The sequence below is a fragment of the Falco punctatus genome (assembly GCF_963210335.1).
Source record: "Falco punctatus genome assembly, chromosome: 5".
Lineage (NCBI taxonomy): Eukaryota > Metazoa > Chordata > Aves > Falconiformes > Falconidae > Falco > Falco punctatus.
Window position 1 is genome coordinate 73870934 of NC_137584.1, and position 26486 is coordinate 73897419.

The 26486-nt window shown below is 51.9% G+C and overlaps 2 protein-coding genes and 1 long non-coding RNA gene across 6 annotated transcripts in view; 1 reads left to right on the plus strand and 2 right to left on the minus strand.

Moving 5' to 3' along the window:
* Nucleotides 1–8808, minus strand: LOC308064236. The gene is made up of 2 exons (XR_013928315.1): nt 821–8808; nt 1–559 (listed from the first exon to the last, which is right to left on the minus strand). It is a non-coding gene; the product is annotated as an uncharacterized lncRNA (long non-coding RNA).
* On the plus strand, nt 8801–20808 carry CTSB (cathepsin B). 3 transcript variants are annotated; one of them, XM_080388317.1, is made up of 10 exons: nt 8801–8910; nt 14560–14711; nt 15259–15344; nt 15757–15871; nt 16124–16242; nt 16937–17022; nt 17726–17872; nt 18581–18697; nt 19244–19372; nt 19466–20808. In XM_080388317.1, the coding sequence occupies exons 2-10, from the start codon at nt 14586–14588 to the stop codon at nt 19561–19563; spliced, it is 1023 nt and encodes a 340-aa protein (XP_080244443.1). In that variant the 5' UTR covers nt 8801–8910; nt 14560–14585; the 3' UTR covers nt 19564–20808. The 3 variants fall into 3 exon arrangements, with proteins under 3 accessions (XP_080244443.1, XP_080244444.1, XP_080244445.1); XM_080388318.1 differs by lacking the exon at nt 8801–8910 and adding an exon at nt 9021–9044; XM_080388319.1 differs by lacking the exon at nt 8801–8910 and adding an exon at nt 9261–9284.
* The window catches only part of FDFT1 (farnesyl-diphosphate farnesyltransferase 1), a 16427-nt gene continuing 9624 nt past the window's right edge, over nt 19684–26486 (minus strand). For both annotated transcript variants that reach the window (XM_080388307.1, XM_080388306.1), the window contains 4 exons: nt 26058–26249; nt 24839–25015; nt 24416–24568; nt 19684–23160 (listed from right to left, as the gene is read on the minus strand). In XM_080388307.1, coding sequence (XP_080244433.1) covers nt 22939–23160; nt 24416–24568; nt 24839–25015; nt 26058–26249 — 744 coding nt within the window. In that variant the 3' untranslated portion in view covers nt 19684–22938. The remainder of the gene's footprint in view (nt 23161–24415; nt 24569–24838; nt 25016–26057; nt 26250–26486) is intronic.

A 26486-nucleotide genomic window follows, 5' to 3' on the forward strand; every position in this document is an offset into this window, starting at 1 on the left:
TCCCAGAACAGCATAATTTTACACTTAGGTCTCAGTTTCAATACATGCATGTGACCCTGTCACAATGAGTACGAAGCACGCTCGCTGTCTCAGAGCCAGCTCCATCCGTTCTTCCCAAGCCAAACCTGCTGCCTTCCTCCTGCTATATTTATCTGAATGATTTAGCTGGTTGGAAAGTGCTTGGGGAGGCAGAGCAGGGGTGGAGCAACCTTGGAAATCAGCCATGGGAGAAAACCTGCAGCCGCCTCCGTCCTGATGTGGCTGTTGCAAGATGCTCTCACGTCTCCCTCGGGGTAATTCCAGTGTAAAGCTGGGAGGCTGCTCACCATTTGTTGAACTGCTCATGCTCTGCAGATAATTTTAATGTCTTTAGTGCCCTTGTGCATGGCCAGCTGGGCTCGTTGTCCTTGTGCTGGAGACCTGCTTGCCTCCCAAACCTTCTTAATCCTCATCTCCAGCTGGAGATTTCCAGGATGAGCTGGTGCCACTTTTCTTCTGCCCAGGAGATCATGCGAAGCAATTTGTCCTCCCCTTGTCCATCAGTCCTGTCCCTCTGAATCTACAGGGATAGTCAACGTAAAATAGGAATTCTTACTGATGAAAGTGAGATTGGTGCATTGTAAGTATCTAAAAAAGTTTGGACACCTCCACGCTATCCTGTGGCAGAGAGAACAGAGGAAAATAACACACAAAACCTTTCCAAAACTGCCACGGTGAGAAAGGACAATATGCAGTTGCCTTTTACTCCTCACTTTTTTGCAACCCTTTTTAAGATCTTCCTAGCTGGAAGCCCTGCCCGTGCCAGTCAGGAGGTACTCACTCAAATCTCTGCAGCTGCAGATGTTGAGCAAGCTTCGCATGTGACTTCTGCCGCGCGCCACAAGCACATGGGCTCTTGTTGGGCAACTGGGTTTGCAGCAACAGAGTTTCAATCCTCTTTGCAGTAGAGATTTTATGGTGTTCAGCTTCCTGTTCACTCCTGATGCACACACCCCTTGCGTTTCGGTTTGTGATGCGTTTTTTTCTTTCTGTGCTGCGATGAAGCAGGGCTCTGCAGTCACTTTGTTGAGCTGCCAGCAGGCACTTTGAATGCTCCCATCAGTTTCTATGAGGGTCAATACTTGCTAAATACTGTGCAACGAGGCTGTTCCCAGCTTGAGCAGCTGCCAGCGGTGTCATTGGGCTGGGACTTGATTCAATCTCTCCTGTAGACACAGATAAGGATGCTGCAGCTCCAGTACCTCATCATCTCCTGACTCTCCTCGCTTCTGAAGTGGATCTGCCTTTGTTTCATTTAGGAAGGGGCATAAAGAGGAGGGGACCCCCTGAGCCCATTCTGCAAGGACAGAGGGCAATGACCACATCTGGAGAGGGTTAGGGCCGAAGGTGAGGTGAACCCTCCCTGCTCACCTCTCCCCACTCCCTCGGAGGGATACTGGGGGGAGGGACATTCCCCCATCAGAGCTTGAAATGAGATGGGATGAGATAGCCCTGCTCCCTAGAGGTATTCAGGACAGCAATTCCCAAACAGACGGGGGATGAGGTGGTGGAAATCACCCTCCAGGGATGAGTCCTGCTCAAAAGCAGTGGGGCTAGGGCCAGATTTCACGGTGCCCTGGGAAACGGCAGCAGGAGCTACTTTACTCTGCAGTTGTCTGCCTAGCCAAGAAAATATGCTCCACACATCCCTTTGTAAAGACTTCCCGGACCACGAGATGGCATCAAAAACCAGTGCAACCTGAATCAGACTGGTTTCCCCTCTGGTCTGGCCTCATCCAGCAAACCCAGAGGTCCCCGGTGGGAGCCTGCTGGGATGGATGGCATAGAGCGTCCCTCCTTGCAGGCACCTCCTTTCTGCCTGTGGGAAACTCCCCATTGGCTTCCTTGTCCTGCATATTTTTTCTAAATAAACTACAATGAAGTTAAAAGTTCTTCCAGTTTTCCCCATATCCAAAATAGGTCCAAGTTAGCTTTTATGTACCAGTCTCACCCAGCCCGTAGTCCCTTGCCGCTGACCCTCAGAAAACCCTCCCAGCACTTTGCCCTTCCTGACCCAGCTCCTTACAAATGACCCTGATTTCCAGTCCCACCAGTCCTCCTCCTATTTCCATTTCCCCCCTGAGGCTCATGTATAAACAAAGCAAAGAACAGGGAAAAACAGGGTTACCAGGAGAAAATGGGTCCCGGGTGGCTGGCGTGCAATGGACCCTCACGCGTCACTGAGTGCCTGGCATGGTGCCTGATGAGATAACCTTTCATTGGAGCACCAAAATCCACTCATTTCTGGAGGATCTTGGGAGGTTTCTCTTCCTGCCAGGAGCCAGCAATGCTTCTAGTCTTGCAGGCAGGCAAAGAGTGCAGGCAGCATGGCCAAGTGCTTGCAGCAGGGCTCCCCATGGGCCAGGACTTCTGCTTTCTCCATCTGGGCTCACTATGGAATGGAGCCTTTATGCCTCAGTTTCCCTTCTGCAAAGCAGACACTAATAATGGCTCTACAGAGAAACTTTATCCCCCTGAAGCTGAATTCTGCATGTACAAGACAGCCTCCATCCCTATATCACCTTTCAACCCCCAACACAATACAGAATATCTTGACCTACCCTACCCCACCACCCTCAATGTGTGTTTCATGCTATGAGCAGGAGAGATCAAGAGATGGAGATAAATCCAGTGACACAGATAAGAGCTTGGGTGTCTCTTCGAATAGACAAGGGCAAGTACAGCCCCATTCCTTGGCCAGCCACTCTGGGAAAGCATCTTCCCCAACCCTGAATCAGGAGGCAAGACTCACGTGAGTGCAGGAACAAGCCCCATCAGCCAAAAGCCCAGATGCACACTTTGCTCGGGCTCTTGCCTGGGCCACGGCCAACCTCAGAGCCTGCAGAGAAAGGCAAAACTGTTGAATACCCCCCCAGAACAGGCTGTGCCCAGAGCTCTCCCTGTAAAGTCACGATGTCAAAGTTGCTCTCCACAGAAGGCACACTGCTCCTGCAGAAGAGCAAAGGACACAAAAAAGGGGGGGGGGGGGGGGGGGGGGGGGTGTGTGTATGTTTGCTTTATCTGTCCCTCTGCCCAGCACTCACAGAAAAAAATTCTCTGGTTGCAAATTTTTGTGATGTTTGTCAGTGCCCAGGCTTCTCTCACTTCTTCTTTCCAGTGGACTTCCTCCTCTGAGGTCAGCTGGAGGTTTCTTTTTGAAGCACAAGAGCTGTTCCCATCCTTGGCTTTTCTTACACAAATCTGTCATCTGAGCAGGGGGTGACCACAGAGGGCCAAGGAGGCAAAGTCAGTTCCTGCTTTCTGTCACAATCCAGGACAGGCAGATGGATATTGCAGCCAGGCAGCTCGAAAGCACAAACTCAGCAAGTGGTGGAAAGAGCAGGTCAGGTGCCTGGGGAGAGCCGCTGAGATCGGAGCTCTTGCTGCTGCTCTTGAATTTCCTGGAGGCTGGGGTATGATAGAAGCAAGGCCAAAGTCAGGCACGTACCACAAGTGAAGCCACAGCATCTGGCCCAAAGTGTCTGAAGCTGCCTGACATGTCATATGGAAAGCAGGTGGGAAAGGTGCCCTAGAGGTAAGGTCTTTCCCCAAGAGGAGCATCTTGGTCTACCTGGGACCATAGCAGCTGCCCCAGCCAGCTCCACACTGATGGGGAGACAGCACTGGGGAGCTGGCTCAGCCCAAAGAGCTAAGGAAGAAGACCTCTTGGTGAGGGACAGAGTAGATGGAAAAATTTCCCATATCTTCAAAAATCTGCCAGAGTCATGGAGGAAAGATTGTCACACAAGTCTACCTGTGGCCCCAAGAGTACCACAGCCAAAAATTGCTGGGAGAGCTGGCAACAGAGGTCTGGCCACACCAAACAGCAGAACAGCAATGTTCACACCAGGACGCTGCAAAGGTCTGTCTCAAACCAAACATAGGATGAGCTTTGCTCTCAGCCTCTTTTATGTGCCAGGCATGTAGACAGACATTTCTGCCTTTGGATGAGAGCCATTTGCCACCTCCTTGGGTACAGCATAGACTTAGCACAGCTGATCATTTGCTTGAAGTCAAGGAGACACCCCAGGAAGACAAGATGGATGAAGCAAGGGAAGCAAGGAGAGCTTTTCAACAGAAAATACGGAAAATGCTATTAGTGTTTAAATTAGGCAAGGATTTTGCCTTGTGTTAGAGCCAAGGAACAATTTTTTTGCTGTGCAAAGAGACCTAAGCTTTGCAGAAGCAAATGGTAGCCCTGCCATTGCCTTTCCACACCCAGCTGGGGCCAGCAGGCTCTGCCCTTGCCATCTCTCTGCTCACCCAGACCTGGATTCAACTTGTCCCAGTAATGGTGGGAAGAAGCTTTTTGCTTATGTCACCCATTCCTGAGTCAGCTCCCAGCAAAGTCACCTGCTTCCTCATGGGTTTGGCTGAGTCACCAGGTGCTGCAGCTTGCATAACCAGACCACAACATTTGCAAGGATTTGCAGGAACTGGGGGCAAGAGTGCCACAGGATCCTCCAGAGCATCAGCAACATAAGGCAAAAGGGGTGCACAGAGGACGGAGGACACCAAGACACCACCACCCACACACACACTTTCCACCTGCCTTGCTGAATGGATGGAAATCCAGGCTTGGTGTGGGGTTTAGTTCTGCTGATGCCTTTATGGCTCAGCCAAGCGCTGCTGCCTCTTGCTCAGCTGTTTTTGGGTTAGATACGGACCAAACCTGCAAAAGGGGAAGAAGCAGAGCTGCAAAACCAGGCTCAGCCCTCAGATAAACCCTTCCCATGTCTCCCCCGTGGCTGAGGAGCCATCCCCTGTGGCATTGGAGAGCTTTACTTACTGGCATCCACGACAGGAGCACACAGCTCCTGACCCAGCCAGCAACAGGGAAGCCCAGCCAGCCTCTTGCTCAACGCAGGCAGCAAAGCTCATTTTCTGTCTGGGCTGAAAAATCTGGTCAACAAACCCCCATATGCCACTGGACAAGCCTAAATCCACTAGAATTAGCCAACAGGAGGTCCAAGGCATGTTTCAGTGAGTTTTCTAAAGCCACGTGCTTTAGAATAGCTCTGGCATCTGTTGAAAGCTTGGAGAGCAAGGATTTGAACTCCAGCTGTCCCAGCTCCCACGGAGAGGTGAGAATTATGTTGGTGTCTAACCCTGCCAGCAAGGATTTATCAGACAGGGTTATGGCTTTCTAAAAATCCTGCTTACCTGTTGCCTTGGGCAAGTTATTTCTTGGGCAGCTGATCCAGCTGTAATAACCATTATTATCCCCATCAAAACCTAACTGATGAGTCACAGGAGATGTTCTGCTGCTGTGAGGGTGTGCAAGTCAGCTGCAAAATCCACAGAAACAATAGCTCGCTGTTAGAGATGCAGATATAACTCACACTCAAATCAATTAGTTTGCAAATCGGGGTACAAGGTGTATATCTGATGCACCTTTTAAAATCACTGAGAGGTTGCTTTTCTGTTTCATAGATGAAAAACCTAGCTATGTTAGCTAAAATGACAAGGGAGACCAATCTAGGCTGGTTACTTCTCAATTTAACGTAATAAATGCTGAGGTGCACCCTTGAAGTAATGTCTCTTGGGCCAGAAATGCATTCCCATTTCATTCAATCTTTTTATTCCATTTATTTCATTTATTGCACAAATGTCTCATGATAGGTCACCTGCAATATTTTGTGGATTAGGTGATTCAATGCCCCATGACAAGAGGGATGCCAAGAGGAAAACTGGCATTGAGAAGAGCTTCACGCCTATCCTAAGCCAAACTATGTGCTTATTAAATAAATCTGCATTTCACACCTTTGTCGTAAGCAATAGAGATTTTAAACCCTGGAGATGATAAAAACATACTTGCATTATTTAGGGCTTCTTTATTTATATTTTTGGTGGAAGATCAATACGCGTAGAAACTTTTTGTTTTAAACTTAGAAGTATGGGTCCTGCAGCAGCTTCTTTAGGAACTGTTTGCTGCTTGATGTTGAAGCAGGGACACCATGAGTCACTCAGCAGCGATTTAACAAGCAATAAGAGGATGTCGCCCAAAGTCTCCTGGCTATTTTTCTTATCTCATTCTCATAGTGGCGGATTTTGCTTCAAAGTCTGAAGCTTGCTATGGCCTGAGCAAATGCCATTTACTTCTCTGATACACCTACAAAAAAAAAAAATCCCTCAAAAGCAAAAAAGGGGGTTGTTTCATGCCTGATTTGGGCACACAAAGGATTTACAAGTTCCTTGGAGAGCATCTCCAATGGGGAAACTTTCCTGGTTGTATTCAGCTTCATATATAAACACAATGTATCTCAAAAATTAGCGCATTTTCAGCCCAAACCCACTGACAAAGGGATGGCAACTTCAACACAAAGTGGGAAGAAAGGCCAGCGGTCTGTGCAAAGTTTTAGGCTTTTGGCTCTTGAAAAAAAGCCACAAAATATATGTAGAAAAACAGCTTGCTGCTCCCTGCCCCGGGCAAACAGTGGAGGACATTGGCATAGCCCAAAGGATGGGCTCTGGAATGCCGCATAACAAGGCAAACTAAAACACATCTTATAGGCCTGCACAGGCTTAAAATTGCTAATATCCAACTTCTAGGCAAAAACCTAGTTGGAAATAAGGAGGTATTGGGAATGAGGAAGCAACCACAGCAAGTTACTGAGAAAAATAAACATTAGCCATGTCCTGACTCCAGCCCCCCAGCATGGCATGCTGTGCCCACATGGCTGGCAGACTGAGGACGTCAGAGCCGGGTCACACAGAGAGCAGGGCAAAAATCAGGTTCTGTTGCCTGTGTTTAATGTCAACAAAACCTCATAGGCAAGGGAAAACTGCAAAATCAAACGGCAGTGAGTGTAGTGAGGAAATCCTGTGTGAGTCAGAGGGAGGTTAGGTAAGTTACAAGTAATTAATTTACTTTTTTTATTGTTATTTTAATTGCCAAAGCATAAATAAAGCATAGTGAGGGACTTTACTCTTTGCTGGTTAAAAATTATATGTAAAGGCAGGCAATGGTCTAAGGGCCTTTGCATACAGCGTATCGAAGCATAAATACACTTAACCACAGCAAGATCATCTCCAGTTTTACCGCATAAATACTGGGACACACATTCAAGTGTATTAAATAATATTCCTTTGATTTTTTTTCAGCACCTCACCAGGAAGCCTTCCAACACAAAATCAATCTTTAAAATGTAAATGTGACCAAAAAATGATTGGATATAAATGGCAGCAGGGGAGGAAAAAGTACACTCACTGATCTTCTAGAAAAAGTATGTAACAAACCTTCCAAAAAGTAGAATGCAAATACTTATGTAAAAATAAGTATGAAGCATAATGCTCATAAAAAACCCAAGAGAGAGGGATGTCACCAGCTGCCAAGGGAGGCATTTGTTACCTTGCAGAAATGCTCTCAGGTGGCTGGAGAGTCTGAGGCAGCCTTGCCCAGGCACCACAAGCAAAGCTGGGAAGAAACATGGATTAATCATCTGCTTTTACTGCATCCTGTTCAGCATCTGCTTGTGTCCTGCCACAAAGCCTGCACTCCTGTAAGGCATCTAAAACTTCTGAAAGTCTAGAGAAGCTGGTCAGTAGCACTGCATCCCTTCAGCCCCTGCAGACCAAGCCCTTCTGCTCCCTCTGTGCAGCACCGAGCGCCACAGACCATCCCTACTGCCCTCAGCTACTGCAGAGGAGAGCTCAGCATTCCCTTTTCAAATTGAAATGTCATTTCAATCCCAGGTGACTCCCTTTGCCAAGCTTTGATTTTCCCCTGGTTGCCGGATGTCAGTAGACTTTTGATCACTGCTTAATTATTTTCTACTCCAAGCCAAACGGTCTGTCCATTCCTGAGAGTGATGAGGAATATATTTTATCCCCACCTTCTCCCAGAGAGGGCTGAGGAAGGGGAAGGGGCTAAAAAAAACCCAAACAAAACCAGATGGTCTTTCTCATTAAAGAGAAGCTTTAGCATCTTGTGGTTTAGAACAGGGATTGAAACTGGCTCTTAAGATGACCTTTATGTGCTGTACATACTGCCTGTGAAAATCAGCCAAAATGAGGGGGAAAAAAAGTTAATGCAGTAACACAGCAAAAAATTGCTGAACTTCCAGAGAAAAACTTCAAAGGAGGCTGGCGGGGTGGGCAGGGGACAGAGGAGACAGGCTGCTGGAGAGAAGCAGGCAGGGTGTGCACAGGATGGAGCATCTCTCCTGCGGGGTCAGGCTGAGAGAGTTGGGGTGGTTCAGCCTGGAAAAGAGAAGGCTCCAGGGACATGTTGTTGCACCTTCCAGTAGTTAAAGGGGGCTTATAAAAAAGATAAGGACAGACTTTTTAGCAGGACTTATAGTGACAGGACATGGGGGAATGGCTTTACATGAGAGAGGGGAGATGGAGATGAGAGATGAGGAAGAAATTCTTCCCTGTGAGGGCGGCGAGGCGCTGGCCCAGGCTGCCCAGAGCAGCTGTGGGTGCCCCATCCCTGGCAGGGCTCAAGGCCAGGCTGGACGGGGCTGGGGGCAGCCTGGGCTGGGGGGAGGGGTCCCTGCCCGTGGCAGGGGGGTGGGAACTGGATGGTCTTTAAGGTCCCTTCCCACCCAACCCATTCTGTGAGTCCATGATTGCGGAGGCACGCAGGTGGGCTTGATGAGGGGATGCAGGCGGGATGGAGGCGGGATGGCAGGGGAAGGCGGGTGGGATGCACGCGGGGTCGGGCAAGGCGGCGGGCGGGCTGGTCGGAGGAGGAGAACCGGCCGTGCCGGAGGCAGGCTGGGGGTAGGCTGGGGGCGGGGAGCGGGCGGCGGGGGGCGGGCAGGCTGCGGGCAGGATGCAGTCACGCTGGGGGCGGGCCGGGGTGACTCAGCCGCCGGGAGCTGCCCCTTCCGCGGCCGCCGAGGGAGCGCGGCGCCGTGCGGGGCGGTGAGACCCGGCGGGGGCGCGGGGGGACCCGGCGGGGGGGGCCCGGGGGGGGCGGGGGGACCCGGCGGGGGCCGAGCCGGGCCGGGCATAAGGCGCGCGGCGGGGCGCGGGTGCGGGCGCTGCGGCGGGGGCAGGTAAGGGGTAGGGATGCCGCGCCGCGCGGGGGACAGGCGGGGGGGGGCAGGGATGGGGTATCCCCATCCACTGCCTCCGTGGGGCGGGGAGTAGTGGAGCGGGGCGAGCCCCGCGCCCGGGGGATGTTGCGGAGCGGCCCTTGGGGGGGGGGGCGCAGCAGCGTCTCCCCAGTTTCCCAGCGGCGTTTCAGGGTATTTTTGGCCGTGGCGGATCCAGGAGGGATGCTCTGCAGCTCAGGGGTGAGGTTTGTTGCAGGGAAAATGCCATTAACCCTCAGTGCGCCTCAAAACCAGCAAACCTTGTAAAAATGTCGGGAGGAGGGAGGGACTCTTGTTTTTGTGATGAAGATAGGGAAAAAAAAAACAACCAAACCTCAGTCCCAGCCCTGACGCAAAGGAGGCCGGTTTGGCACCCACTGAAGTGCTTCTGGGAACATCCCGTGATGTGCGGCCGAGCTTGGGTCTGGCAGCAGGACCACAGCTTGGAGACGGCGCTAGGTGAGCGCTGCCTTGCACCCATCTGGCACGCCGTGGATCGGCCCAGGCTGCGCTGCAGGGAGGATGCAGCAAAGATCGCCTCCTTCTTGTGTTTACCCCCAGGTTGCAAAGTTGGGGGTGCGGGGTGTCTGCTACAGCAGCTGAGGGCTTGTGCAAGACTCAGGTTTATGGATGGGCCTGTAAGGAGGAGAGAGAGAGAGAGAGAGGAAGAAAAAAAAAATTAAGTGCAGCTCCATTTGGGAGGAATCTTGCGCTTTCTGTGAACATAAGCTGTAGATGCGAGCACCACAACTTGCCTCAGGATGTATTTATTTTGTCAGATACCTAATCTGCTAGCGATTCGGCTTTCCTGGAAAGGAATGGGTATGGGGCAGAGTGACTCATGCTTTTTCTTCTTTTAAGACAAAAAAATCAAGCTTTGATAATGCAGCAATAGCTGTAATGAAGTCACCAGGCCATGAGTTTGGTGCGCCCAAGCTAACCTGGCAGCGTAGCCAGCTGAGCTGGATGGTGTTGTTTGTAGGCTTGCTTTATTGTGGCTTAGAGTCACGCACAAATACTGGCAGCCAGAACAAAGGACAAAGCTGGGTTTCGGTAAAGGGCTGCTTGCTGAAGGAGGACACATGACTTGAGCTTTGCTGAGTACCTCTGACCCTGCAGGGGTGGGGGTGTTGTAGCTGTGGGGGTGGGGACAGCCGTGATCATCCTTAAAGCCTTGGAAAAGGGTGGGGGGGTGCCTCTGTCTGTGCCTGGAGGGGTTTGGCCCAGACACTGGAGGAGCTGAGGTGCTTCAGGGCTGTGACTTATCTCATGGCCTGACCTGCCTGAACTGAGTCATGTGAGCTGGGCTTTGACTAGCCTGTTTGGGGGTTGGGTTGGCTGGTTTTGACTGTGCAAAGAAATGCCCAGCTAAATGGGTGTTGTGAGCTTTGATTTCTGGGTGATGTGAAGAAAGTCTTTGTGGTGGGACTTCGCAGCGGTGAACCACAGAGGGCTTTGGTGTTGCCGGCACTCTGCATCTCCCTTGGGTGCTGGCTGGGAGGAGGCTGTGGGGCCCTGCTGATCCCCGGCATAATGTGGTCCAAATAGTTGGAGCTCCATCCCTGGGAAAGCAGGCAGGGAACTGCCGCTGGGTCCAAGATCTCTTCGTCAGGAGGGATGGAGAAGGCATCTGGGTGATGTCACCTTCCCTCCTCCCTGTGTCCCTGCAGGCAGAGCTGCAGTGAAGAGGGAGTGCGGGTGGGTGGTGCAGCACCAGCCACGGCCATCTCACTTCAGGTGCTCCTCTCTCTTGCACGCTGCAGCTGCTCTGAGCAGCTCGTGTTGGAGGGTCTGCGGTCTCAGTGCTTCCTCTTCACTGGCTGGAGGGGGGGGGGGGGGGGGGGGGGGCTCAAGGGCTGCACTCAAGTGGCCCAAATGTCCTCTTTTTAAGCAACCAAGCCGGCTGAATTGCCAGTCTTGCCCAGGGTCAGCTGTACTGATGGATAGATGGCAGCTTTCTGCAGTTCCTTCTTGCTCATCCTTCAAGAAATTGCATTACCCCAGCTACTTTGCATCCCAAAGCAGGGGGCAGGGAACTTGTTTTCAGCTCCCAGGTCTGCAGCCCAGTAGGAGGTGCAGCAGCTTGGGCGGGCTCTTTGCAAGCCTCAAGCATCCTCCTGCCATCTGGAGAATTCACTGGGGCAAAGCTGCAGTGTCTTAAAGTCCGACAGCCATGCTTTGCTTCTGTTTCCAAGCTACTAAGCTGTAGTGGGATGTGACCCATGACAACAGCCTTTGCCAGGGTCATGCTGAAGCTGCAAGGGACCTCCAGAGTCATGGGGGGTGCAAAGGGAAGGGTTCTCCTGGGGGTGCTGGAGAAACTCCCCTGGCCTGTTCATTGTGTGGAAAGAAGAGCAGATCTCTGTCGGATGCAGCAGGTGTTACGCAAGTTTGGTTTTGGTGCTGCTCTTTTGGTGACATTTAAAACAGTTGTGGGTGTGGGGAGGGGAAGGTGTGTGTGGAGGAGATAGTGGTAGTGGGGGAAACACACATGTGATAACACTGACATAGGAAGTGTCTTGCTGCTAGTATCTGTGGGGAAAAGGGGGTGATGGTGGAAACCAGCAGTTTTATCTTAACTTGCTGCATTGCCTCTGGGGCTGCTGTATCTCTGGCTGCATGTGACTTGCTGTCGGTGGACGTTGACCTGTGAGTCCCATGCCTACGTTCTCTACAGATAGATTTACAGTACACGGGGGGCTTGCTCAGGCTGGGGGTGTGGGTGGGTAGGGAGGAAGAAATCATATGAGATGAAGGATTTCCCCTTCCTTCTCCACCCAGATCTTGGGAAGCTCTGTGCCATCCAGCTGAGAGCATCAGCTCCCCGCTGAGACGCTGTGGCCACAGGAGACTTCATAGAATCACAGAAAGGTTTGGGATGGAAGGTTAAAGGCCAGTCTAGTCCAACCCCCCCCCTGCAGGGACATCTTCAAGTAGATGAGATTGCTCAGAGCCCCGTCCAACTTGGCCTTGAGTGGTCCCAGGGACGGGGCATCTACCGCCTCTCTGGGCAACCTCTGCCAGTGTCTCACCACCCTCATCATCAGGAATTTCTTCCTTATATCTAGTCTGTATCGCCCCTCTTCCAGTTGAAGACCATTCCCCCTTGTCCAATCACTACAGGCCCTACTAAAAAATCCATCCCCATTTTTTTTTACAAGCCCCCTTTAGGTAACGAAAGGCTGCAATAAGGTCTCCCCAGAGCCTTCTGTTCTCCAGGCTGAACCACCCCAGCTCTCCCGTGGCCAGTGGGGAGGCTTCGTGCCTGTAGGAGACTTGGCAAGAGGCTCGTTAGCTGGAAAACCCGACTGGCTCCCCGGGTGTTTGAGTTGTGCTGGGTGAGGTCTCTCTGTTTCTGCTGGGTCTGCTGGCAGCCAGCCATGGCGTGGCACAGATGCCGTGCAGCAGAGCTTAAAAGGCGAGCACCCGTTGGAGGGGAAACCTCCTCGTATCTTTTTTCATGTTGGTCTCGGGTTGCCCAGAGCTTGCAGTCTGCAGCTGGTGTGGTCCTGGTAACCTGAAGCTGTGAGATCTCCTGTGTCCGTCCATCAAGAGCTTGGCACAAGCAGCAGTGTGATGCAGGAGGCTTTGCAGCATGGGGTTCAGCATGTCAGCGAATTGACAAGCATCCTGCTGAAAACAAAAGTGTATCAGGTGGCTTCAGGCCTCAAAAATGCCTCCCTTCTGTGCTACAGAAAGTAGGAAATTGCCTGCAGGGAGTACAGAAGTTTTTCAGGTTTTTTGTTTGTTTGTGATTTTTGTTTTGTTGGTGTTTCGGGTTTTTCTAAGATTTTTCATTAGACAAGGTGCTTCAGCACAGGCTGGCCACCTGCAGGCTTCTGTGGCCATGTTGAAGGGGCACAAGGTAAAAAATCACAGTAGCCTTAGAAATATATATTTGTTTTTTCTGAGTGTAACCTGCTTCCTGCTGCATAAGCAGTGGAGCATGGTGGGGACACCAGCAATGCTAGTGAGTCCCTTATCCACGAGAAGCTCCCACGTATGCAAATACATATGAAACCCTTTTGAAGAGGTGAGATTTAGGGGTAGGAGGACCCATGTGCTGCTGAAACTCAACTGGCTTTTGGGCTGAGCATCCTGCTGAAAGCGCAGAGTGGGGGGAGAAATAAATAAATGGTGGAAGGAAGAGGGGGAAAGGAAAAAAACCAAGCCCCTTTATACAGTTAGCTGCAGCTGCCTGGGCTTGTCGCTGGCAGAAAGTAGGACACTCCTGCTGGGTTTTCTTCTCTGTAAAGGCTAAACTTGGCTGCGAGTGGGTGGAGGCAGGCTGCATGGAGATGCGTGTGTGTCTCCCCATCCCCTGCGGCAGCTTGGTAAGCTCTGGTGCCACAAGGATGAGGAGCTGCTGGCAAGAGCTGCCTGCCCGGCTGCTGGGGCGTATTTGCCCAGAAGGGTTTAAGCCCAGGCTTGCAGAGGCGATGACACGTTCAGCTCGCTCAGATGAGTAGGAATTAAAGCCTGAATATCTCTGCTGTCCAGGCTGTAGTGGAGTATCTGAGGTCTTGGATCGCTCATCAGGATGGACGTGGCAGTGGTGGAAGGGGAGCTGGGGGGCTTTTCAGGAGGAGGAGGGTGCCCTGGTGTGTTTGCAGAGATCAAGCAGCTGGTGGCCTTGCTGTGCATCTGAGTCAGGCGTGGGGACAAGGAGGAAGCAGCGGCTGCTGGCATTGGGGGTTGAATTCAAGGATCTCTGGGCTGGGTGATGCATTCCAGAGGCTGTGGGCCACCTTTGAGGTGCTCCTGGATTTCCCCTGTGTTTCTGTTCCACAGAATGGGACTTTCTTGGTGCCCTGTGCGAAGGGATGTGGCTTCAGAGCCTCTGCCATGAAAAGCCCCCGTGGGAGGGGAGCGCAGGCAGCAGCTGTGGGCAGCTCCCAGTGCATGCAGACCCCACTCAGCATGGGCAGGGGGGGTCCCTACCCCAGGGCTGTGACCCCAGTCAGGTCCCCAGGGCAATGGGCTGGCCAAAATGAGGCCATAAAGTCCAAAAATGTGGTTTAGAATGATCCCTTCAAAGGGAAGAGGACTGCACTAGGGCAGGGGCTAGCCGGCCCCCGGGCCTGCAGTCCTGCCGGCCATTTGCCATGGAGGTGGGGTGTCACTTATTCTTTGTCCTAGTCCTTATTCTCCGTTTTTGTGGAAGTAAACATAGCTTTTAATACCCTCCAAATCCCTTGGATCTGCTTCAAAAGGTATTTTCCTGCAGCTACTAATCCTGCAGTGGTAAAGAAACAGGGTTGCCTTGTCTGATTTCTTCTGAGCGGGAGGAGGGGGTTTATGAGTCCTGTACTGTGTCTCTCCTGACCTTTGGAGTAAATCGGGATTGGGAGAGACTACGTGCAGCCACGTGGTTTGTCATCCCACGTGTTACTGTGACGGTCCTTCTGCCAAGCCCTTGCTCGCAGTCTGAGCCTGCCTTGGGAAGGTTTCCAATGATGCCCATATCTGGCTGCAGGTGGAGTGTCCTGTTCTGTAGCCAAAATGTGGCCGTCCGTGTCCATCCTGTGTGCCCTGGTGGCTTTCGCCAATGCTCGCAGCATTCCTTACTACCCTCCTCTCTCCAACGACCTGGTCAACCACATAAACAAGCTCAATACCACTTGGAAGGTAAGTCCCGGGTTTTTTTGTGGTGGTTTGTGTTTTTTTTTTCTGGGATGCATCGCTCAACAGTCTCTCTGTGGGACTCAAGAGCCAAGATTTGGGAGTCTCACCACGGTGGTTGCATTCAAACCAGCCTTGTCCCAGGTGAGTTGGTGCTGTCAGGGATTCTTGTGGTGGCCGTACCTGTGGAGCTTCTCCTCTTTGGAGCAGAGCACTGATGAATTTGAAGAGTAGGAGCAATGCTAAGAGGAGAAGACTCTGTGGAAGGCTGGAAACAAGCAGCACGTGTCAAGCTGTATTGGTGACTGGCCAAACCCTCCTTGGCCAGGCTGCTGTGACCAAAGCCTAGAGCTGGACCATAGATTATGGGTCATGATGCACTGATCCTGGAAAGGGAGGTGTTCTGTGTCTGTAGGTAGCTTGGCCTTTGGCCCCTGGGTTTTATAGCAAGGGTCAGGCACTGGTTGGGTTTGAGGGAGATCTGGAGCTGGTCCCAGCAGTGCACTTGGTGGCTGTGAAGAGTCATGTCCTATTTCTCTGTGTCTCTTCCCAGGCAGGGCACAACTTCCGCAACACTGACATGAGCTACGTGAAGAAGCTCTGTGGCACCTTCCTGGGCGGGCCCAAGCTCCCTGAGAGGTGAGTGCCAGGAGAAGGAGACGAAGGCCCTGTAAAAGTTTGTGTGGATGCTCCTGGTGTGTCTGGAGTGGGTGAGGATCTCACCTGGCAGAGGAGATGTGAGCAGGGTTCCCCTGGGTGCAGCTTGTTGGACATCTTGCATGGAATTAAGCACAGATGCATGTGTGGGGGGAACATCCATCCTCTGTCATGCCAGATACTTGACCAATAATGTAATTTGTACTCCTTGAAACTTAAAACGTTGGTAGAGCTGCTGACCTGGTTTGAGGACTTGAAGTATTTATTCTACTTCAGTAAGCAAACAAGAGCCCTTATCCTCCAGATCACCTTCAGAGGAGGTTGGAGAGCCTTGTGCACCCAGTCCTGTTACTCTGGTGTTCCTATAACAGGACTTCTGTGTTCTCGCTTGCAGGGTAGATTTTGCCGCAGATATGGAGCTGCCTGATAACTTTGACTCCCGGACACAGTGGCCTAACTGTCCTACCATCAACGAGATAAGAGACCAAGGCTCTTGTGGTTCTTGCTGGGTAAGAGCATGGGTGGCTTAAGGTCCTGCCAGTGCAGAGTTTGCTGGACCAAAAACATGCTGTTGAGTTTGCGACTGAATTACATAAATGGGGTGGTGGGGCACGGGAAGTCCTGCAGTGTCTGAGCTTCTTCTGGGTGGGCTTCTCCCAGCCAGGCTTGTGCTTGCTGCACTCATTGCCAGAAGTTTGCCTGGTTTCTCTCCCGTGGCTGGCTCTAATGGTCTTCCCTTGGGTTTTTGGGGCTGCCTGCAGGCTTTTGGTGCCGTTGAAGCAATTTCAGACAGAATCTGCGTTCACACAAACGCCAAGGTGAGCGTGGAGGTCTCAGCGGAGGACTTGCTGTCATGCTGCGGCTTCGAGTGCGGCATGGGGTGAGCTGCTCTGGGTTCTTGTGCGCTTAAAAGGTGGGTGGGAGGAGTGGGGCCACAACCTGAAGATGCTGACCATTTCAGCCCCATTTTCCTAGTCTCCCTAATGAACAGGAAGCCCCACCAGTGGTTTATGCTGTAGTTGCTGGGGTTAGGTGGGAACAGAAAGTTGTCTGCGTGGACTGAAAGTCCCTGAGGGCCACGTCTTGCCCCAGCAGCAGTGGATGATGATGGCTGGTGGATGGAGGGCAAGCAGATAACGATGCTTTCCCATGCAGAGTCGCCGGCAGCCTAAGCCAAAGGAAGGATCTTTTAATAGCCCCAATGCCTTGGTTTTCAGGCACAAGCCAAATTTTGCCTGTGGCTTTTGCAGTTGTTGAGAGTGGATGGGTGTGGGGGCGTAGGGGGGTGTGTGTCTCCAAGTTGTGTGGCTTTTGCTGCCTCTGGTGGCAGAGGCTGACCAGGGACCTGGTGAAGCACCACTGCTTTGGGATTTGGAGGCATGGATGCTCTTAGCTCCTTCTTGCCCTGCGGCTTTGATGTCTCGAGGCCTAGAAATCCTGGGGAAGGCAGGGACAGGCTTAAAAAGGTTCAACATGCTGAACGCTTCCCTTCAGCCATCCCATGATGGCTCCGTTTCCCCTCTTCTCCCAAAAGGGGGGAAGGCTGGAGCTGGAACTGCTGCTTCTTTCTTCAGGTGCAATGGTGGTTACCCCTCTGGCGCATGGAGGTACTGGACAGAGAGGGGCCTCGTGTCTGGGGGTCTCTATGATTCCCATGTGGGTAAGTCCTGGTCAATATCCTTATGAAAGAAAAGAGGAGCATCTCTGTTACAGCTTCATGTCCTTCAGGGTGCTTCTCTTCTGGTCTGCATCCTTGTGGCTGCTCCTTCCTTCAGATCTCTGCTCAAACACTTCTGCTATCCCAGCTGGCTGCTCCTGTCCCCATGGCTCCTTTTGGTCACTCCTTTAGGACAAGGGCCCCTGAAGACCGCCTAGAGTCAGGAGACCCATCCAGGAAGGGAGCACAGTAGCCTGACTTAACAACCCCACAAGGCACCTGCTTCCGTAGCAGGAATGAATCAGGCTGTGAATATTTTGTTGGTGGTGGTTTCGGACCAGTTCAATACACTTTGGATGAGGGCAGGAGTCTTCCTGGCGTGTTTCCCCATCAAAAAGCAACTTCTAGACTGGAAACTTCTGCTTCCTCCTAGCGTGGCCATAAGTTGGTTCATGTTTTCATCTTTTCCATCACCTTGTCAAGAGGGGAGATGGCAGGAAGCAGGTCCAGAAGGAAACTCATTGCCAATGCAAGGATTGGCCATCTGGCTGTGACAGACCTGCTCTTGCTCGCACCCCGTGATACGTGGGGTTTTGGGGTCAGAAAGGTTGTGCCCATTCTTGGAGCATATGGTACTTCCTCCAGCATGGCTGATAGACAGGGGTGCTTGGGGACAGCCAGTTCATGCTGCCTCTGTCCTCAACAGGCTGCCGTCCCTACTCCATCCCACCCTGTGAGCACCATGTCAACGGCTCCCGGCCACCGTGCACTGGGGAGGGGGGAGAAACCCCCAGGTGCAGCCGGCACTGCGAACCAGGCTACTCGCCCTCATACAAGGAGGACAAGCACTACGGTAAGGGAGGTGGCCTCCAACACCGCTCAGTGCACAGCAGCTCCAGAGCTGCTCCTAGTGGTAGCTTGGTGGGCTTGGCAGGGTTGGACCTCATCCTAAACTGGTTTATGGTGGTTATTTTCATGCCCTGGGGATGGGTGGTCCTGGAGGAAAGATAAGCCTGGAGGAAAGATAAGCCTGGCAGATGCACAGTTTGTATTTGCTGAGACCCAGCTGAGTTGGGGGGGGGGGGGGCGGGGACAGGAACTGATTTGAGTCCTCGTGGTGCAGGTGCCTGGGTTGAAGGGCATGGTGCTGAGCCCTGTGGGATTATGCTGTCAAAGTCACCTCCTTCTTATTCCTTAGTGGTAGCCAGCCCTATACATGTAGGATAACCTGGCTGCTTCTTGGAGATTTGTCTTAGCCTTGAGTAGTTTGGGGTTTTTTGGAAGTGAGGGTGTGTAAGGAGAAAAATACCCAGTGAAGCTGTCTGAAGTAGGTCTGCGGGTACGGAATAGGACTCAGGTTAAATCCTTTCCTCTGGAAGAGGATGGTTGGAGCCCACTTTTCCTGTCTGTCTGTGTCGGTGCCTCTGGAACCTTCAAGTTTGAATTTAACCTTTAAGTGGAGAAGGCCTCTTGCACGGACATGCTGAGCAGTCTCTGCAAGTCCCAAGACCCATGTGGCCTGACAATGCCGTATTAATGGTGGGACTTTTTTCCTCCCCAGGCATCACATCTTATGGTGTCCCTCACAGTGAGAAGGAAATCATGGCTGAGATCTACAAGAATGGCCCGGTGGAAGGAGCCTTTATTGTCTACGAGGACTTCCTGATGTACAAGTCTGGTGAGCATCAGTGCTGAGGCTGTAGGGAGCCCCGTTCCCTGCTTCATCCATAGGTCTGTCTTTTGTGGCCCTTGTCCTGCTACTCAAGTCTGAAAAGAGACCTCAAGTTCACGCTTGAGTATCTGGTGTTGCAAGAACGTGGGGAGATACCATCTCCTGTATCCATTGGTTTCTGCTCCGGACTGGCTCAGGAAGGAAGCCCCGATGGGGAACCCCTAGAACTGCAGCTGAGAACAGCAGCTGGTATTGTAGGTAAACTCCTGGCAGATGGCTCTTCTGGTGTGGACCCTAATTCCCTGTTTGGAATTGCTTGGTATGTGCTGTATTTGGGCCCCTTGCTGAGCGTCTCTAGGTGTCCTGCATGCTGAGCTGATGCTTGGCATCAGTCCTTCCTCCAGACTCTACACTAAGCTTCGGGTCCGCATTTAACCAAAGCCACCTTCTCGGCTGGTCTCTGGGTTTTGATATCAAACATCTCATGAGCTGCCAGCGCTCTGAAGTGTGGAGACACAGCGCCTGTTGATGTGTTGACTTGTTGCCTTGCAGGTGTCTACCAGCACGTGTCTGGCGAGCAGGTTGGAGGCCATGCAATCCGGATCCTGGGCTGGGGGGTGGACAATGGTACTCCATACTGGCTGGCTGCCAACTCCTGGAACACCGACTGGGGAGACAATGGTGAGGTACCCCTGGGGGCTGCCAGAGGGAACCCCCTCCCCATTCTCCTTGGTGCGATGGGGAGGTTGATTTTTGTTCTTGCTGTGCTTCCAGGCTTCTTCAAAATCCTTCGAGGAGAGGACCACTGTGGCATCGAGTCTGAGATTGTGGCTGGCATCCCCAGCACGGAGCAATACTGGAAGAAGATGTAACCTTGATCAAACCACAAATAATCCTGAGCCCCCGATGCTTTTAACTGATAGCAGATTGGGTGCAGAGCCCCTTTCTTCTAAGAGACTGTAGTTGAGGTTACTTTATTAAAGCTTTTTATGTTTTATTTTTTTTAATGGTATGGCGAAGCTGGAGGTGAAACTGCTCCCTGCAAGCCCTCTGCTCCTGGTGAGTCGCAGCTGTGGGGCATTCCATGCTCAAAGGACTGCTGGAGGGCTTGCTGGCCTCTTGCACCATGGCAGTTGGTTAGCCTGCACCCTTTCCAGACCGGTCTGTTACTGGGAGGGTAGGAAGCAGTAGTTTTGCTGGGACTAGGGATGTGGTGGGGCAGTGGAGATGGACCCTGCTGGGAAACCATAGTGGGGGTGATTTGCGTACCCCTGGCTGGGTTGGTCTGTTAGTGCCCAATATGTTAGTGTGTGCCTTGAATTGGCTAAATTTAGACCTATTAATGACAAAATACTGACAAACTTGATGAGGGGCTGGCTCTGCCTGGAGCTGTGTTAAGGCCCCTTCCTGCCTGCAACAAGCCCTTTGTGCATAGCTTGCTCTGCTCCATCCATTTGGCTGCTTTTTAAACCACTTGTTCGTCAGCTGTTTGTTTTTTTTTTTTTTTCCTGCTGTAGTTTGGGGTTATCGATCCTAGCGAAGGGCCTGGCTGGAGGTCCATGAGCCTTGGATCCAATGTCTTGCAAGCATCTAGGAGCACACTGAAAAGAGCAAACCACCCTTCAGCCATGGCTGGGCAGGTTGGTGTGCAGCAGGTCACACCTCAGTGGGGGTGCTGCACCCAAAACTGGTGTGATGCTTTGGGACTGCGGGTGCTGAACACTGACCAGAGATGAGGGATGTTCCCCATGTTTGCTGCAGGGAGCTCATGCAGATGCTTGGAGGTATCTCACTAAATTGCACACAATTGAACCTTTTTTTTTCCTTCAGCCACAGGCATTAAGAACAAAACCCCTTATTTTTGTTACTGGGGGCAGATGTAATAGCCATGTAGGAGGAATCGTGATTTGTCAACACTAATATAGCAAAAGAGCTTTTTTTTATTATTTTAAAGCACAAAGTATATTGCTGAGCTGAGGCTACATGCCTGAAATGTGTGAAGCAGGCTCTCCCTTGCACTTTAAAATAGCCCCTTACCTCTGCTTACTCAGACACCAGTGAGACAGAGCTGTGGTGTATGTGATTGGAACAACTGTGCCAATAAATGATTTCTCCGATGTCTTTGTCTCCTGGCCCTTGGTTGACTTTAGACCCCCTCAAACCATTCTGTTCCCTGCATTGTGGAAACCAGGCGAGACCCTTCTGTCATGCCAGCGTGGTCAGTCCCAGCCCTGCCCCCTGGCTGTACTGGTGCCAGCATGGATGCAGCCACTGCCTGCAGCTTGTGCTGCCTCCTGAGCAGCCCCTGGGCATTGCCCACTGGTCAGGGGAACGTGCTTCGACGTGGGCGAGGGTGCAGCCAGGACTGCCCCCAGCACCTCTGCACACTGGCATGGAGGGTGTGTGGCGAGACGGATGCACCAAGGCACCTGCAGCCCCCGGCTGTGCCACCCCTCCTGCTGCCTGCAGTGCAAGGGCCATTAAAAATTTATTTACCAACCTTTAGCTCTTTCTCACCCTGGTTACAATTCTTTTAGGCCTGGCACGCAGCGCTTTACTGTGATGCCCTGAGTGGCAGCAAGGACACATCTGCATTTCATCTGAGCTGAGGGCTCGTACCTTGGGGCATAGTGAGGAATTACTGGTGTAAAAGAAATGACAGCTAACAAAAAAATAAACATACCAAACACTTTTTTTTTTTTTTCCCCAAAGAAAACTTTTAATTTCAACAAGACAGGAAGCTGCACAAAGAGAGCTACCGCAAGTTTCTTTTGAACAACAGCTTAAAACTATCTACATTGGTACTTGTGGAGTAGGGGTCCTTCCAGTAACAGCCTGGCTGCAGGGGCTTTGCCTTGCAAAGGCCACCAAACTGCACCTGGCAGACAGCTCTGTCCCGTACCAGGAGATGGGCTGACCTTCCCTTTGCAAAGGCAAAAGCACCATTGGAGGAGGGGTGGGTGGGGACCCTGAAAACAAAAACCCACCCCAGCAAAACAGGACTTCCCTTTACTGTGTTGTTTCCTCTTGAAGTTAAGTCTAGCACAGTAGAAACCTCTTCCAGCTTACACGTCAGTCTAACCCGAAGTGTCATCCCAAGCTGGAGCTAAGTAGGCCAGGGAAACCTGCCCTGGCCACCCCCTCGGTGGCTCAAGCCTTCCCAGCCCACCCTGCTGCCTTTCAGGGTGACCAACACACCAAGGCCCCCCAAGAAGCACCACGTGAGGGACAGCACGGTGCAAACCCTTGCGCCCCTGGCCTTGCAGAGGCACCTGGCGCTGCTGCAGTGGTGCTGCCCTGCCATGGCCACCCACCCCCTTGGGCTGAAGAAGTGGTGCAGAGCCCAGACCCTGGGTCGGGTACGGGGTGATTAGCTCAGGGCCATGCTGCAGCCCTTCTCGTTTTAATCACCTCCCAGCCCTGAAAGCATGAAGTTCTGCAAGTACAGGGTGCCATGTGCTGGAGGGCAGGGATCTGCAACAGGCTGCTTTCAGCAGGAGGTGCATTAAAGTCAGAGAGAGCATCCCACCTCCTATGAACTGAACGTTAAAAGGGCTTGTGTCAAGCCTAGCAGCCTCCTTCAGCACAACAGAAATGTGATTGCCTCTGCCTGTTTCCAGGCTGCAGGATGTCTCAGCCAGCCTGGGCTGAGGACCAGAAGGTGGCCAGAGCTTTTTCCCTGAATAAGGAAGCATGTTCCTCTCCTGGCTGAAGCAGCAATCCTTCCAGTGTGGAGCAGGCACCAGAGGCAATGAAGAAGAGGCTGCCTAAGAAAGGGAGGCAAAACCCAGAAGGTTTTGCTCAGCTCTGAGCTGGAAATGTGTCTCAAATCTCAAGCAAGAAAAGAGGCAACTGGAGTTTCTATTTAAAACCATCCTAACAAAACAAAAAAAAAATTCACATAAACTGTCCAACAGGACAGGGGAAAAAAAAATCAACTCCAAACAGTAAGACTCCAATTAGTGTTTGTAACGATCCAAGCAGATGGCAGGGGTGGTGAGGAGCGGAGTCTGGCAATGCCACACCATTGCCTTGGGGCTGCAGCTCACCAGCATCCCATCCTCATCGCCAGCATCCCATCCTCATCACCAGCATCCCATCCTCATCACCAGCATCCCATCCTCATCACTGGCACAGGCCCTGCGGCACCTCGGGTGCCTGGCCATCCCCAGCGGCAGGGGGCGAGGAGTCTCCTGCCTCCACTGCCCATCTGCCAACCATCTCTCCCCCCGCCCGCCCACTGGCCATCAGTTCTCGCCCGCCTGGACGTACTCCTCAGTGGCCTTGGAGATGGTGCTCAGGTACTGCCAGCTCAGGGCGGCCAGAAGCATGGCGCATGACAGGTAGATGGGGGAGTAGTGGTGGCGTGATGCCATGGGGCTGCCGGGCAAGCTCATGGCACGGATGGAGGCGATGACCTGCTGTGTCTTGTTGGATGACGGGTCAGTGCTTGGGATCTTCTGGTAGATCTGGGGAGGGAAGAAGGAGTAGTTATGGTTCCTGCTCAAGGTTAAGGGGACAAACAGGACAAACAGGTGCAAGAGGAAGCCTTAAGGGCCACCACGTCCTCAAGAGCAACCTCAGTGGTGGACTGCCATGGAGCAAGAACCAGCTGCAAGGGATGCCTGGATGGGGCCAGGGCCTGCTTCCCTTGAGCACTGCACTAAGCCAAGCAGCCTCTTGAGGGCACCCCGCGATGGCAGATGGACCGCGCAACCGCAGACACAATCCCTCAACCACAGGCGGTGCTGCTGGGGCCAGCGGTTCTTGCCCCCAGCCCTCACTCACTGCCGCCGCGCTACATCCCACCTCAAACCAGTGAGGATACTCCAGTGGTGACCAGCAGCTGGTGTGACTGCCACCCTCCATCACATAACACCATGGTCTTTGGGTTTTTCTCTTCGTGGTCTGCAAACCCCATGGCTTTTGGGATACTTGTCTGCACAGTTCTTCAGGAAGTGTGCACAGAGAGCCTCTTCTGGACTAAGGTGCTGAGGTGTGTCACTGTCCCTTGCCATGGGGTTGGCCAGCCCGCAAAGGGAGCTCTAATAACTAAAGGGTCTCCCTGGTGCAGAAGTAATGTCTTTTTATTTAACAGCCCTCACTGGATTTGAGTTTGGGGTTGGGTTTTTTTACCCCCCTTGAAACCATCCACCAGTTGTTCCACCACATGAAGTCTTAACCTCCACTGTACCCTGAAGCTGGGAGTCCCACCGCTTTAACCACCCTGAAGAGCTGCTCTTATTACTGTTGGCCACACAGCACAAGGAAACCACCACCACATCATGCTGCCAGCTGCAACTACAGACACAGAGAACACAAGACTGCTTGCCGGCACTGCCCATGGGGAGATGATGGCGCCTGTTCAGAAGTGTGCTGTGGGGAAGGTCCTCTGTGCCTGCCCAGCCCAGGTGAAGCCCTGATTCCCTTCTGAAGTCCTTCCACTGAAGTCCTTCCACCAGAAGGACGGCAGGACTTCAGTCTCTACCCCTCAACACAGGCACAGACCAAGGGAACGTTCAAGGGAACACATCAAGCACCCAGCCTGGTCCAGGCCAAAACTAGTGCCAGCACTGAACCAACTAGGATTCTGGGAATCCTAACATTCCTTGAATCCTAGGATTCCTAGGAAAGGATTAACAGATTTACATGTCTTCTCAATCCCACACCAGGAATGAGGATGGGACCAGCCAGAGAGTACTCAAAGCAAACTGTTCAACTTACCTCTTCCACATACTGGTACATGATGGCTTTGACAGCTTGTATGTTTGTGGCATCCATCATGAGAGTGACGGCTTGTCCCTTCCGGATCTTCACTACACCCCTGAAAACCTGCTTGTTGTTATAGCAAGCAGCCAACGTGGCAATAGCCATCACCTAAGGAGAAACATGAAGAGCCGTTACCGCATTGTGGGGAGCTTGTCAAAGGAGTATCCTTGGCCCTAGTGAAATCAATGGCAAGACATTCTGGAGTGGAGCCACAATCTCACCAGCAGCAGAAATTGTAGGTACAAGGACAGAAAGAAGAGACAGAAGAGATGAAGAGTAAAACCAGCTAATACCAACATGATAAATAACCTCCTTCACTTCCAATGTCTCATCAGCTGGGCTGCAGATGATGAAGAACCACTTAAAAATATAACTCACCTGGGGGATAGCACAGAAGTTGAAGACACTCTGGTTTTTCAGGCGGGATAAGTATGTGAGGACATCAGGGACATGGTGGAGGGCATTGGTGATGAGCTCATTCAGACACTGGACAGCCATATCAATGTTCTCTGGTTTGGCGAGATCTGAGAGCTTCTTTGCGTATCTGCTCCAAACCTAAACATCAAGATAACGACTCACAAGTTGGAGGGCACATGCATGCCTTAAGAGAGACATCACTAACAGTCTGAGGTCTGGGAGAGCAACAAGAACCGCCAGAGACCCACAAATGCCTTGAAGGATTGAGGCTTACTAGGCTAAAGAAAAGAAGGAAGGGCAGGCTGCAGAGATATGACAGCGGCCTTTGTATATACAAAGGGATTGTAAAGAAGAAAGATGCAACTCATCTCCCATCTTCTCTAGCTACAGCAAGGAAAAGGTGAGTCACACATCGGGCTCACGTCAAGAAATACTCTGAGACAGGTGAGCCACGTGGAAAAGGGAGAGAAAAATTCTTGGAGAGCCTGAAGAAGAGCAGACAAACATCTGTCAGGCACAGGCAGAGCTGAATCCTGCCTTTGGGAACCAACTAGGTACCCTCATCTCACACAGGCTTATTCTCCCTCATTCCTAACCTAACAGAGAAGGGGAAAGGAAAAGCTGCTCAATAAATTCTTGGTGGTGTGGGGAGACATCACCTTGTCCCCACATCTGTACCCAGACAGCTGTAGATAGATGTGGAACTTGTCAGCCGGCTGTCACTAGAAGAAATGTTACTATCAAGAAGATGTACAGCCAACACTAGTGATCTCACACAGCACAGCTTTACTGTAGGGTTTCAGTAAAATTAAAGCAGACCACCATGTCTCTCCTATTAACTTTGATCTATAGGGACATGAGAGATAATGCAGTTTTAGCTGTGCCCGTTCTGCTGCGCACCCTTTAATGCATTCCCAAGGCAGGTGTCCTGGGAAGCATGGATGGTTGGCTCCATCCATTATAGGTCTTGGACAGAATATGAAAGACTGTCAAGGGACACCAACAAACAGTGGGAAAAACCCTGGCTTTGAGGATTTCAAAGGGAATTCCAGCAGGAACCCTTCTAATGAGAGGATGCAACTCACTGTATTGGAGCAGCGACAACAGCACCTTCAGTCCTAGCGCATTTCCCAAAGAAGGACAGCAGAAACACTCCCCCCAAGGCAGTGCTTTCCCTCACCTCTCTGGGCCAGAACTCCCTTCCCTCCAGCTGGTCCTCCAGATAGTCACGGATTATGTTGGTTTTCTGCAGGAAAAGGCCCATGGAGTTTGCCAGCTCTGTGTCCTGCCCAACGATAGGATCTTCTAGCTCTGATGCAGAGAAGAGACGGGAAAGGCCAATCCCCACCAGCCCAGCAACGTAGTGACAATACTGTGAGGCACCGAGAAAGGAAGGGGCAGAAAAAAACAAGATAAAAGGAACAGTTGTTACAAAATGCTGCCTATTTCCCACAGCAAATTCTGAAAAAATGATGCTCAGAAGTAATCGACAGTGCATTTTCTGCAAGTTCTCATTGCCCTCCCTAGAATGTCTCAGCTTTCCCATGGCCAGCAAACACCTTACCAAGGATGTCCCACCAAGCTGCCACTCTGCCTCCAGCAGCTGAAT

Excerpts from the sequence above, each read along its gene's own strand:
- CTSB (XM_080388317.1), top strand. The coding sequence starts at position 14,586 with ATGTGGCCGTCCGTGTCCATCCTGTGTGCCCTGGTGGCTTTCGCCAAT. Across the intron at positions 16,243-16,936 it reads GGCTTCGAGTGCGGCATGGG|GTGCAATGGTGGTTACCCCT; the intron begins GTGAGCTGCTCT and ends TTCTTTCTTCAG. Across the intron at positions 18,698-19,243 it reads CTTCCTGATGTACAAGTCTG|GTGTCTACCAGCACGTGTCT; the intron begins GTGAGCATCAGT and ends GTTGCCTTGCAG.